This window comes from Candoia aspera, chromosome 3 (genome assembly GCF_035149785.1).
Source record: "Candoia aspera isolate rCanAsp1 chromosome 3, rCanAsp1.hap2, whole genome shotgun sequence".
Classification (NCBI taxonomy): domain Eukaryota; kingdom Metazoa; phylum Chordata; class Lepidosauria; order Squamata; family Boidae; genus Candoia; species Candoia aspera.
The window spans coordinates 92,670,451-92,684,826 of record NC_086155.1 but is presented as its reverse complement, the minus strand read 5'-3'; the positions used below and the strand labels follow the sequence as shown (position 1 = coordinate 92,684,826).

The 14,376-nt window shown below is 38.7% G+C and overlaps 1 protein-coding gene across 1 annotated transcript in view; it reads right to left on the bottom strand.

Annotated features, from left to right (window-relative positions):
- Positions 1 to 13,996, bottom strand: part of STXBP3 (syntaxin binding protein 3) — a 33,765-nt gene extending 19,769 nt beyond the window's left edge. Inside the window, exons 1-6 of the mRNA XM_063298366.1 lie at positions 13,855 to 13,996; positions 9,836 to 9,885; positions 5,502 to 5,583; positions 3,156 to 3,232; positions 1,573 to 1,651; positions 778 to 878 (exon numbers count right to left, since the gene is read on the bottom strand). Coding sequence (XP_063154436.1) covers positions 778 to 878; positions 1,573 to 1,651; positions 3,156 to 3,232; positions 5,502 to 5,583; positions 9,836 to 9,885; positions 13,855 to 13,981 — 516 coding nt within the window. The 5' untranslated portion in view covers positions 13,982 to 13,996. The remainder of the gene's footprint in view (positions 1 to 777; positions 879 to 1,572; positions 1,652 to 3,155; positions 3,233 to 5,501; positions 5,584 to 9,835; positions 9,886 to 13,854) is intronic.
- Positions 13,997 to 14,376: the final 380 nt, after the last annotated feature.

Below are 14,376 nucleotides of genomic sequence, written 5' to 3'. Positions count from 1 at the left end.
CTGTTTTCTCAATAAAGCCAGAACCTAAGCCTACACTAGCGTCTGTGTCTTTACTGGTTAGCAGGCAGAGCCTGACAGTCAGTCACTCTCTTACAACTGAAAAATTGCAGTGAGAACAAAGTAGGTGGACAAAGAAAGCAAAGCTCTGAGCTCCTTGGAAGAAGGATACACAAAAATTAAATTTAAAGAATGCATATGCCAAGTAAGAGCCACTCTTACAGTTCTACTTAAAAAAGACTTGGGCATAAAAACTATGTTAAGTTTTCTGGTAAACAAAATGCATGTTAAGGCTGTAATGCGATACAGCTGACCTTGAAAATAAGCCCAATGAAATATAACTGCTCCTACCACAATGTAAATAGATATACAAATCCCCAATTATCCATTATTTTTCAGCTAATGAAAAATCTGAGAGAGGGCCAGGGATGAGAGATGTTGTCTATATAATGCTTCCTCCATGTAATCTAAAAAAACTCTAAAATGAACACAAGGAAACCATTTATTATATGTAGACATATAAATGGCTTTATACAATGCTAAAAATAAATCTTGTGTGCTTATTTTGTATGAAGAAAAATAGATCTATAGATGTGATTTGAGTAGCTTTATATATTTTTCACAATTTTACATTGTTTTGTTTTTTGTATAAATTATTCCAATCTTGCTAGGCAGATACACAATCTTACCTCAAAGCAATTATTTTAGCTACATTTAATGTTTTGCAGTGGATGATTTAACACATAAAAATAAAATAAAAGTTTAAAGTATTAAGTTTACCTGAGATTCATAAGGTATGAAATTAATATTAATTTCTTTGCACCTTCTGATAGCTTTTGAACAGGATGACTTCATTTTATTGAAAAGTTTGTCATCACAAACTAAAAGAGGAAAAAGTTTCAGCTGTAAATATTACCAGATTCTTTTCTGCAACAAGTAAAATGCAGGCCTATGCAAAATGACTTCACAAGCCTCACCCAATAAGTTAAAAATACCCAAGTATCTCTTGAAAATGTCTTGCATTTTTCCATATATACTTTGAGTTCATGTAAAATATTCTATACGTAGTTGCAAACTAATTTAAACTCAAAAACAGACCAAATTGTAGACTAAAATATTTAATCAATTATTTTTATATTGGAATATAATCATTTGTCAGATAATCTATTTTTTCATATCCCAATCAAACCACAGTGAGGCCAATAAGGTCTTTTCATTAAAGAATTCCAGCAAAATAGCAAACCAAGCCAGCAGACATGTACAGGGAACAAAAGTAAATTCTTCTGTATACCACTATAGTTCCAGGCTGACATGCAAACTCTAATGACCCATGCTAGCAGTGTAGAGATTCCCAAAATAAAATAAAGCAATTCCGAAAATAAACTTCTTCACTGTCATGTGAAGCTCCACTAATCTAGGAACTACCCTAAGACTGTCTACACACTGTTAAATGCTCTTTGTTTAGGACTCATCCCCACACCCCCAATTTTAGCATTAAATTAAAATGCCATTTTCTTGGCTACACCAACAGCTATAATTGAAGATCAGTTATTTTCTCAATCAGTAAATACTTACAATCAGTGAAGTAGACATATGCTGCTTTGTACTTGCTGGACGATTTACTTATAAAGTCATTTATAAGCCCATCTACAGACTGAATCATGAAGGAAAAAGATTAGTTTATTAAAAATTGTTTGCTTGCTCTTAGAACAAGGCTGTAAAAGGATTTAATAAATTATGTACTTCTAAGCAAAACCTCTAGCAGTAGCTGAATGAGAAACTGTTAAATTAAGTCTGATATGAACATCCTTATTATTATTCCTCATGCAAGGAGTTTCAAGGTAAGGATGAAGATTAAAAAAAAGAGGAAGAGCACAAAAATTTTGGCAAAGAAGTGCATTTGTGAATTTATTATTCATTTAAATAGTTTTATTTGGATGGCAAACTAGCATACAGAAAACGGGGAAAGACAACACATTTACAACTAGCTGTGGTAACTTCGTTTAAAATCCTGTGTTAACATAACTTGATGTAAATTATTCATAGAACTAAGTTTGGATGCTATTAATAACTCTAGTTAATTAAAAATGCAGAAAATAATGCTTCTAGAATTCTCCTCTAGCACGTGTCATACAAGAAGAAAAAAGAAGTATGTAAGCTCCAGTTTTACTTTCATATTGGTTTAATTATGGTTTAACACTGGGGGAAGGGTGAAACCACTGACGCTCCAGATGTTGCTGATCTATCACCCAGAAGTCCCAACCAGCAGAGATAATGATGAGAGTTGTTGGGAGGCATAGCTCAAACATACCTGGAGGGACAATTAAATCCAGCATTATGTGTAGAATTTGGCATAGGATTGAAATCAGACATCTTTCACAAATAGGATATCAACAGATACAAGAAAAATGTCCCCAAATTCTGTCAATTCTGTCCTCCATTGCAGGTCCCCCTCATTATCATTATAAGCTATTCTATATAATAAGCATATGATGGGAATGTGGAGAATTGTACACCTGCTGTAAGGTTAAACAGATGTATGGTCTATGACTCCACAGCAAACAAACAATCAAATCAATACACGTTCACTTGACTCTCTATAACAGATTTAGGGGGCACAAAAAGAACATGAAGAACAAAGACAGAGAACTCCTATTATAAACTATGTTTACAAGCCTCTGAACCTAATCACATTGGCAAGAAAGACTTAGGACTAGCCCTTGAACTGAAAATTAAGCATCAGTGATCATTCTTTGTCAGCAAGTACATAAATATGTGACCATCACGTAATGTCATGATTCCTAGATAAAGAAAAGAGAAAAAGATTTATACAGCAAAGCACTGGTAACATTAGTCATTGCTTTGTTAACCTTGTCCATCCAGCCTAGACCTCTCCAGAGTTCCTACTAAGAATCCCTCTCCACAAGAAGTACATGGGACCTGGATCAGGTGGCAGATCTTGAGAGTGGCCCCCATGCTCTGCGATATGCTTTTGCCAGAACTATGTAGAGCACTCTCTCTCCTTGACTTCCACAAAATAATTAAGTTAACTGTCCACAAATTCGTTTTTTTTTTTTCTGGTTTGTGTGAACTGCCCAGAGCCTTACAACAGAAAAAGAAAGAAAGAGCCCTGAAGAATTATTCTTTTGAACACTAACCTTTGTTGTAGGTGTAATGAGATAAATGGCTTTCAAGTGAGGGACTGGCTCACGGTTTTTGTAAACGTTCTCCACAGCTACAAAACAAGATATTAATTATGAGAATCACCTAAATACACTTGCATGCAAAATTTAACATACTAACGTATATAATGGACTAAGATACAAGCTATACTAAAGTACAAGCTACTAGTTTTAAAAAAATAATTATTCTGATTTTCCTAAAAAATTCTAAGCAGCAAACAATTTATCATAAAACAATCCAACTAATCAGAAATATTAATTCCAACAATAAAACAACATGGTAAAACAGCATATTCCTGGTATTCATCAGGTCTATGTCTATGAATATGTCATTCATAAGGTACCAGAGAGAATATATTGATTTGCTTTATTATGCTATTAACAAGAACTTAAATGTTTAATCATTTAATCCATCAATTAGATTAATTAACTCCTACTTGATTTAGCAGATCATTTTTAAAGAAGTAAATTATCAGCAGCCCCAGTATGTCTGATCTTCACAATACCTTCCTTCCCCCCTTCATAACCAGTATCCCCCATTTTTTTTGGTGCCTTCGAGTCAGTGTTGGTGACTGCCTGAAGTAGTACCTGCAGTTTACTTGGCAAGGTTTTTGGAAGTAGTTTGCCATTGCTCCTTCCCAGGGCTGAGAGTGTGTGACTGGCCCACGGTTACCCAGCTGGCTTTGAGCCTAAGGTGGGACTAGAATCCACGGTCTCCCCATTTCTAGCCCGGTGCCTTAACCACTGCACTAAACTGGCTCTCCCAATATCCCTATTATCTGGAGTAAAACAGGACCGTTTCATTCCATATGTGGATCAAACATATATATTTCAGTTTGGGCACAAACCACCTAAAAACAGTTGTTCTGTGCCCAAACTGTTTGTGCCCTATATATTATCCTAGGTAAAGGTAAAGGTTTCCCTTGACATTAAGTCCAGTCGTGTCCGACTCTAGGGGGCGGTGCTCATCTTCATTTCAAAGCCGAAGAGCCGGCGTTTGACCGTAGACACTTCCGTGGTCATGTGGCCAGCATGACTAAATGGAACGCCGTTACCTGTCCGCCGAAGCAGTACCTATTAATCTACTCACATTTGCATGTTTTCAAACTGCTAGGTTGGCAGGAGCTGGGACTAGCAACAGGAGCTCACCCCGTCACGCGGATTTGAACCGCCGACCTTCCGATCGGCCAGCTCAGCAGTTTAACCCGCAGCGCCACCACGTCCCATATATTATCCTAGGTCTATAATAAACATCTGCCTTTGCTAATAAAAGGTGGAAAATATTAAAATTTAAAAATATATTGAAAGCCCTTCCTAATCTCCAAAACAGGTATCTGTTTTATTTAAAATCAGCACTGATACATAAAAGAGGAAGTCTAAAGAGTTGGTTCAAGTTTCAAAACAAATGGCTTCATTTAAAAAAAAAAATCACTTCAGCATATTCATATAACACTAAGTCATACCACAATTGGGCTTAGTGCGTCATGAAATAGAAGCTATGGTTGAGAATGTTTTGTGAGAATGTTAGTTATGACTTAGGCCCTAGGCAGAAAATAAGCTTTGTACCATGGCTGTGCAGTGTTTTGAAGAAAAAAATGCTTTCAAGTACATGCAAAAACACATGCTGCCTGTTGACACACTTTAAGCTGAATGCACCTTTTCCTGGAATTATGCTTCAGCCACAGAGGGCATTCATACAATCCTGGGCAAAGATTCAGCTATTTTAACAGTAGCTGACAAGTACTCTATGAGTGCTCACACTCTGAAGCACTTTTTGCTCTTTAAATCTGAAGTGCTACACAGGTCTATTTGGTCTAACCATGGCTCTACATGTCTGAACATGAACAGATCTCTATTGGCAGATAGCTATTTGTATAGAATTGTGCATGCATGCATGCATGCATAAATACATAAATAGTCTTCCTGAGCAATGGAACATGAGATACACTCCACCACTGCTCTAAACGTATAATATAGTTTGTTTGGCTTTAACTTAGTTTGTTGTGTGACCCCACCACTATGGCTTAAACACCATGTTTTACAACTTTGAATTATCCGTGAAGCATCTGTGGTTTATACAATAAACCGTACTTAAAAGTTCAGCTTGGTGCAACGTGTGAGCCCTGTCTTAGTCTATATCGAGGCTTGTATAAATTTAATTACCCCAACTTTTTGTTTTATTTAAAATAGTATGAGAACAATTAACAAAAATAAAATTGTAAAAGTGGAAGCACTTCAGAAATGAATGCAGTTTTCACCTTGCAAATGTATTAACTGGCAAAACTATGCCAAGATGATTAATTCTGCTAAGCAGGTACTTACCCGTTATCCCTTCCGCAAGTAGGTCTGTCATTTTACCACACGATGACAGAAGCTTAGTAGTAAAGTCATCTAGAAGAATTATCTTCATAAATAAAAATCAAAACAGTAATTCGGACAATTGGATACCATCTTAGACTTCAAATTACTTTTGGTAACATACTGTCAGCCCTTCGGGGTAGACCAGACTTGAACATCAAAGTCATGAATACTGTACTAAAACTACTTTTATTATTGGATTACAGTAACAGAACCTTACAACTCTGATAGTGCCTCCCCCCTCCTGCTTTTTTCGTAAAGAGAACCAGGGAGGGTCAAGTCTGAGGCACTTTCTCAACTCCCATTCCTGCCTTGGGTTCAGATTTCTCTTACTGTATCTGACCGTTACCTTGGCTGTGGCTCTTCCTCCTGTTCCTCAAGGTTATTCTCATAGCCCATTACATCTACTATCAATATTAGCATAAGATTACACTGAAGTCAATTGCAAGTGCTAAATTTTTCACTCATATACCATATGCATGCATATATCTAGAGGAGAGACAAAAATGAACACACCAACCTTTAATTCCCCAACTGTATATGTAATGCAAGTGCCTACAAGTGATCCATGAGTTACGACTGCAATTGGGACTGGGATTGCCATCGTGGTCGTAAAACGCGACGTCACATGACCACATCACTTAGCGACTGCAATCCAGGCAGTCCTGGTTGTCATTGTAACCCAAGACGCATGGGTTCTTAAGCAGAAAGTGAAGGGAGTTCCAGGTAAGGAGCGCAGGAGTGCCCTAGGTGGGTGGGGGAGGCCCAGCACAGGTTGGGCGTGAGTTGGGGGAGGGGTTGCTCAGTGCAGCCTGAGCTCAGAAAGTCCAGGGAATGAGGGCATGGGGTGTGTATGTGCAAGTGTAGGACACCAAGGAAAGAAGGCATGGGGTGGGTGCGATCACAGGGGAAGCTGTGGAAAGAGAGTGTGGGGTATGTGCATGTGTGTGCAATCACAGGGACGCTGTGGAAAGAGGGCCCAGGGTATGTGCATGTGTGTGCAATTGCAGGGAGGCTGTGGAAGGAGGATGTGGGGTGTGTTTGAGCAAAGGGGGGAAGGAGGGCGCGGTGCATGCAAGCAAAGAAAGGCTGGGGAGGGAGACTTACTCCAGCGACTCGAGATCTGCCAATTCAGATTCTTTCTTGCTGGCTTCCCATTGACTCTGCTTGGGGGAAGTCAGTAGGGAAGGTCGCAAATGGTGATCACGTGACTGTGGGATGCTGCAACTGGTTGTAAGCGTGAGCTGGTTGCCAGGCACCCAAATTTTGTTCATGCAACTGGTTGTAAGCGTGAGCTGGTTGCCAGGCACCCAAATTTTGCTCATAAGGCCCTTCATTCAGCACCATCGTAACTTTGAACAGTTGCTGAATGAATGGTCGTAACTCAAAGCCTATCTGTAATATATAGTGTTTAATGCTAGCTGGGTTCATACAGTATGCTCAACCATAATGCGGTTTTAATGTGTTGTACAATCCAGACAACTATGGTTTATTCAACAAATCATGGTTAAAATTTTGCTTTAGCATAATGTGCAAATGAGACCAATGTGTTTACAACAGCAGGACTGCATAAAAAAACAAACACTATAAAATATAACTACATGCCTCACAAGAGCAAGTTAATGAATATATCTGCCTCAGAGATCTGCCAATTCAGATTCTACTATTAAGCAAAAGATTACAACTGAATCAGATAGGTCTCCCAACTCTAATTTCACAACTGTGGCTTTGTAGCAGAAAAGATTCAGTCCCATGCCAATTGAACTCATTTTTATGTTAGACAGTAATGGAACAGGCTTTAGATGCTTGGGTTCAAGCATGTGTGGGATTGGGTAGCGTATCAAAAATCCTGGTCCAAAGCTTTTCAAATAAAAGCCTATGCCATGATTGGGTCCAGACATAAACCTATTGTTACCACAGATGAAATGAAGTTAAATCTGTATAGTCCATGCAGTGAACAAAAAAAATCTGGGTTGATTGGATTTGGCTTACCTATACAACTATTTGTTTAAGTACAAACCAGCTGTTCTGTTTCAAAAGAGTACACATCTTAAAGGTATACTTCATTTGTTTGGTTAAAATGTTTTAGTTTACAAAATAAATACATTGATTGTTTGCCACATAATAAATTGAATTATGTTCTATTTGTTTGGCATTAATATCTGTAGTAACTGCAACATCTTTGTTCACTGCACTGCAATAAAAGAATTGACACTCTTCCAAATTAGCATCTGGACTTCCTTTCATGCAACTATGTAAACGCAACTCTCTTTCATAATTCAACTGCTTCCCTAAATCTAGGTATATTGTATTTGAATAATCTATTCACATTTTATTTTGACTCAGAATTACAGAGAAATATTGGAAGACCTCAAAACAAGTATCTAGCCAAACTCTTAAGTTTCCAAAATATAGATTCCTGTGACCAACTACAGGTATTCCTTGCTTAATAATGGTAATTGGGACTGGCAACTCTGTTGCTAAGCAACACAGTCATAAAGTGCAACGTCATGTGACTGCACCAACTTAGGACTGCAGTTGTGGCAGTCCCAGGTGCTGTCATTAGGCAAATTCCCATGCAGTTGCAGTGCCCACAGTCACATGATCACCACTTGCAATCTCCTGCTGGCTTCCCCATTGACTTTGCTTGTCAGAAGCTGGCAGTGAAGGTCACATATGCTGATCATGTGACTGCAGGGACAGTGCGTCAGCTGCAATTGTGAGGACCCACTGTTCCACCATTGCAGCCAACCTCAGTGTTCCTGTTCTCACTACTGCTCCCTACTGCTGCTTCAGCCCCAGTTCCAACAGCAGTCCCAGCTGGCTATCCGAAGCACAGATTCATTCCTGGAGACCTCTATGGAGATGCCATAACAAGTGGTCCGTAAATCAGCTGATTAGCGGTTACTATCACAGACTTCCTCCAAAGAACTATGGGCTTATTGTACTCCTACAAAACTTGCAACACTTCCACTATTATGGAGTCCTTGGTGCTCTCTGAGCCTTGTTGTTTTCTTGCAGACGGTTCATTGCCAGACTAGGCAACATCTTCAGTGCAAACAGGGAGAGGGCCTTGCTCGCTGTTTATATAGCGTGGCTTGCACGGCTTGTGTTGGTGAGGGTGTTGTTCTCTCCTTGGGAGTTCTTTGATTGGGCTGTTGTTTGCTGCTTGGTTGATTGACTGAGTTAATAGTTCCTTGATTAGGGTGTATTGTGCTGTTTGATGGTTCATCTGTGTTGATTGTTCAATCCTAGTGTTGATTAAAGTTGAGAGGATATCCATAACTTTATCAAAAAATGCCTCACCACCCAACCCACTACAACCCAACCAATAGAAACTATGAAAAGGGTAACACTGCCATATATCAGAAACATCTCAGAAACTACCAACAGACTGTTACAACCACATGGCATCACCATAGCACATAAACCAACCAAAATTCTTCAAAACATATTAAGTAACCCAAAAGACCCAATAGCCCAAGAAGGAAAAACAGGAGTTATTTACAACATACAGTGCAAAGACTATAACAGCCACTATGTAGGACAGACAGGCAGAAGACCAGCCAAGCGCATCCACAAACACCAACTAGCAGTCAGAAGACACGATGAGAACTCCTTAATCTCACAACACATGGACAGACTCAACCACAGCTTCAACTGGGAAACTGTGAGCATCCTAAACCAAGCCAAATCCAAATACACCAGAGAATTCCTGGAAGCCTGGCACTCAGACAAAGCAGCCATCAACAGACACATAGAGGTAAACAACATTTATAAACCATTCAAAAGAGACAACAGAAAAGCCAGAAGACCAGTACACCTCCTCGCCAACAATCAACACCCAGATATGCAAAAATCAACACTAGGATTAACACCAGATGAACCATCAAACAGCACAATACACCCTAATCAAGGAACTATTAACTCAGTCAATCAACCAAGCAGCAAACAACAGCCCAATCAAAGTATTCCCAAGGAGAGAACAACACCCCCACCAACACAAGCAGGGCAAGCCATGGTATATAAACAGAGAGCAAGGCCCTCTCCCTGTTTGCACTGAAGACATTGCCTAGTCTGGCAATGAAACGTCTGCAAGAAAACAACAAGGCTCAGAGAGCACCAAGGACTCCACAGTTCAACCCTGAGCTACAAATACTCACTTCAATTAGTACTTCCACTATTATTTGACTGTAATTGGATTAACTTTTTCAACTACACATTGAGATGTACCTTGAATAAATGCTTTTTAAAACACTATATAAATCATGGATAAACCAGTTCAATAATTTTCTTACCTTCCATTCTTCTTCTTTTCTACAGTCATCAAATACTGATGTTTTTAGTTCTAAAAGAAAAAAAATATTTTTACTATGGTAAAAATGTAATGCTTCATCTCTCTGAGGAAAAAGGCTTACACTAGAAATGAACTATTTCATTAAAAATAATTTATATTCTCATGCAATGTCACATTTAAGTTTGGAGAATTAAGCTAGTCAGCATTACAAAGTACAGTGATAAATATAAGAAATCCTAATATATTAGCACCTTAACTTAGTAATCTGATTGAATCATGGCTTTCTCATCTTCTGCAAACAATGTATTATTTCTGGTTTCCAATTCTAGGTTTGTGGGACAAACACAAAGAATCTTAGGTCAACACTGGAAGAATCAGAAAATCACTGACCATGTTTCCATGAAATACCAGCTATAGAATTTGGATAATGAACATGTGCAGCTCTATAACTGAGGTCTACTGTGTTATGTGAATCTGAAACAGTCCCTATCTTGAATTACAAAGAACTAGACTTAATTTACAAAAAATGCAGAGCAAGGGTAGACGGTAACACTTGTATACCCATCCACTGACCTTTACAGTTAGTATGTCATGCAAATGCAGTCATTGTATACAAGAGAAAAACAGGTATATTTTCTGCAGATTTATTTATGTAGCTACTACTGAGTCTAAGTCAAGCCTTAACCTTCATCTCTTCTCACTGTATCAGAAAACAAAACAATGGTATTATTCTTTTGGCAGTTTAGAAACAAAATTTGAAGCAGTACTGTATTCTAATTCTATCAAGCCAGTTATATTTTCCTGAATGACAGCAGTCCTAAAATCATTTAGTTAGCTTCATAAGATTGGCCTTTATGTGGACTTATAAAATACAAAATGCATGATATATATAAAACATGAGTGCACATGTGCATGCACACACCCATATACAGTATATATGAACATATTTAACATATATTTAAATATAATAGGATCAGGAACTGTCTTTAAAATGTATGAATATATGCACTATATGCCAAGCATCCTTAAATTAGATAGAGTAGTATTGAAAAAAATCTGCCTAAGCAGACTTAGTAGATGTTACAGATAACTCATACTTCATTACTTTAGATGGTTTGTGCAATAACATATCAAAGAATCAGTTCCTTGGTTTTTTATGTTATTTGTTAGGATATTTGCATTCTTGCCTCCAGAATGTAGGTTATGACTCTTAGAAAACAACAACGAAGTACCAAATATACCAGCATATACTTTACCTACTACATGGCTTTGTTCATTTCCCCATTTTTACATATTATATTTATATTTTTAAATACATAATAAGGAAAACTATAATTATCATAAATATTTTTTTTATTCTTGCATTTGCAGCTTTCCTGTAATAATTTCTAAATTAAAGTTCTATACTGTTTTTTTTTTCCTAACTGGGATTTTGCAAGGACTTGTATGGGTTCCATGAAACTAAGGGAAACAAAAAACCTTTTAGTCTCTTGCAGAGTTTTTTTTCCTTAGCCTTTTGTAGGGAGGTTTTTTTTTTCCTTAGACACTAAGGGAAAGGGAGAGGCTTCTTGGCTGCCATTCAGAAGCACCCCCCCTTGATCAGGCATTCCAAATATCTTTTTAACAGGTTCTGTAGTGTAAAAAAGCATGCAAATCCATGCTCTGTACAATACCTTATCCTTAATCTTTACACAAATTCATAATTATTCTTCCAGATCTTTTCCTCCATGAATATAGTTTACCCTGATTTCAAACTTTCCGGAGGTAATGCAATTTGGCTTTACTTTCAGTGAAATTAAATGAATTTACAGCAGTTATTGTTTCTCCTGGCGGTGCTTATTTTTCTGCATTTACTATAAAGTTCCAATTTACATTTCACTTTGCAAATTAACGTAAGAGGAAAAAGTATGGTTAACCTTTGCATGCAAAATTCCTGTGCTCGTATATTGGAACAATGCAGAACAGAAAAGGGACAAGCATGAGTGAACAAGTTGCAGGGTCTGAGAGGAAGCAGAAGCTTCTTAGTCCATCCCCTTGAGGATTTTTTTAAAAGTTTATTTATGAAGGTAAGCATGTGCCTGTTTCCTGCTGAGTTAAATAGGGCTGGGAACAACTGTAATTAACAATTCTTATTTCCAATTTTTTCAGGGTAAAAAAGGTTTTATATCCAAAAGAATCAACTGCCATTTTTAGTTAATTTTTAATCTATATTAAAGTTTCCCCAAACCTTGTGATTAACAGGTAAAGAATTTCTTACACTCAAAACCAGCTATAAAGTCAAGATTCCTTTTAAGGAATCTATATCAAATTTATGCATAAATACTAGTAAAGGAGCAATTGTTGCAAATGTGTATATACATGTACAGTTGAAATACACTTAACTTCCTTCTATGACATTGGGTTAATAAACCATAATTAAATTAACAGTAGGTAACTGTGTTACTGAACACAGCTGATGAGTCACCATTTTTTTAAAAAAGGGAAACATTAAATCACACCAGAAGTAAAAGCAATAATATGATCACAAAAAACAATGTCACACCTATACTGATCTCTGTATACAACATGTTTTCATTATCTTTCCTCAAAACAAAAAACTAAGAAATATCTACAAATACCATAAATACATTCCACAGGACACAACAATTCATTTAACAATCCCTTCAACTATTACCACTATCTTTAGTTTCAGAAGGGATGACTATGTCAGAAGCATGTGTAAAGCACAATCTTGTACAGAGCTTTGAAAATAAACCTATTGAAATAAATAAGAGCTGAACTCTAAATCAGCAATCATACTTCATCAATTCAGTTATACCTACAAATCAGTTGCTTCATCCATTCCAGTATAAGAACTGTCAGTTGCAAATACAAGTAGAGTATGCAAGATGAAATGTCCACCACATATCCCTGAACAGTACCTTGATTAACCAGAATATATTTCCATGTAACAATATAACCATTTTTAAAAAGATGTTCTTTAAAACTAAAGATGACGTGGAATGTTTATTAACGAATAATTCATTTATGTTCCCTGCCTTCAAGGAGCTCAGGATGCAGTAGGTGGACTGATGACATTTTATCTAGAGCAATCCTGAAAGGGAAACTAGGTCAATTCTCAATCACACTGTAAAATTCAGAGGGGTAGCAACTTGAATTCAGATTCTGATCTGAACATGCTGTCTGTTAGGTGTCATGCTTTCAGGTGATGATAGTATTTTCTTCATTTATTATTCTCTTCTGCTTCCTTAAACGCCACACATATGCACACACACACAATCAGAGACTAAATTCTAAAATACTTGCTTTAAAATAGCAATATTAATTTCTATTTTAAACAAACTCTCTTTTCCATCGTAAGTAACCCATCTGATTACCATCTTAACGCCTCTCTACCACTGCATTAGCAGCCTGCCTAGAGCTGGATAATACTGCACCACACTCCATCCCTACCTGGGATCTGAATGAATTTGAAGGACCCTGGGCTTTTTAATATATCTCAGCCTAAGACATTTCCACACTTGAACTCGTATTATTTTTAATAATCAGGCGACCTTTTAAAATGCAAGCTTATTCTGAGGAAAGAGGACATGTATCCGTGTATGCCACTCTGAGAGACCAGGAAGAATACGAATAGGAGTGGCCATGTAAGAAAAGTCTGGGAACGGACCTTTAAACATGCTATAGATTCAGCAGGTGAAGCGCTTCCTGAGGCAAAAATTAAAGCGAAGGAATTGCATCGCCTAACCCTTGAGATGCAGCCGCACCAAGGGGTCCAGACGCAGGACCGATACCAAGTGAAGGCGTTACCGTCCCAGCCTACCCCCGCTTGTCGCCTCACGAAGATCAACCCCGCACTCACACGTTTCCCCGTCTACGCGCCACCCATGGCTGTGCCAGGCAGAGGACGACCGCGGAAGGCCGTCGGCAACCTGCCTCCGCAGGGTTTGCTATGCACGGAGAAAGAAGGGGAGCTCAGCTATGGGGAAGGAGATCAGAAACGCCGGCTTCGACACTCACTCTGCCACACCAAGCTCTTCAGCCCCCGGTCCCCACTCGCTGCCGCTGCCGGCGCCATCTTGCCTCCGCGCTTCCACGGCTGCCGCTGTGACGAAAAAAATTCCGCACTCCCGGACAAGGGGGCCATTCAGCCCCGGTGCGATGCCCCGCCCTCGATTCACCCAGCCCCGCCTCCGGCCTTGCAGGTTCGCCGCCGCCTTTCCTGCCGAACTTACTGGTGACGTACGTGCGGCAAGAAAAAGTAGGACGCGCCGCCCAAGCCCTGGGGATTCGGATGGGCGGAAGTTAGGAGCCGCGCCGAGCTGCGGCGATGGTGGTGCGCGGGCGATGTTTGTGCTCGCCTGACTGTACCCATAAGAAATATTGGCTAATCCATGGGCTACTGAGCCATGGTTTGCCTAATAAATGCGTGGTCTGGGCTGGCACAATATACTCAACCATGAACTGCCCGCAACGTTTGGGTACTCATGATCCACGGAACCCCAAACTAGCCAGCCACATCTTAGCCGAACGTCATGTGCG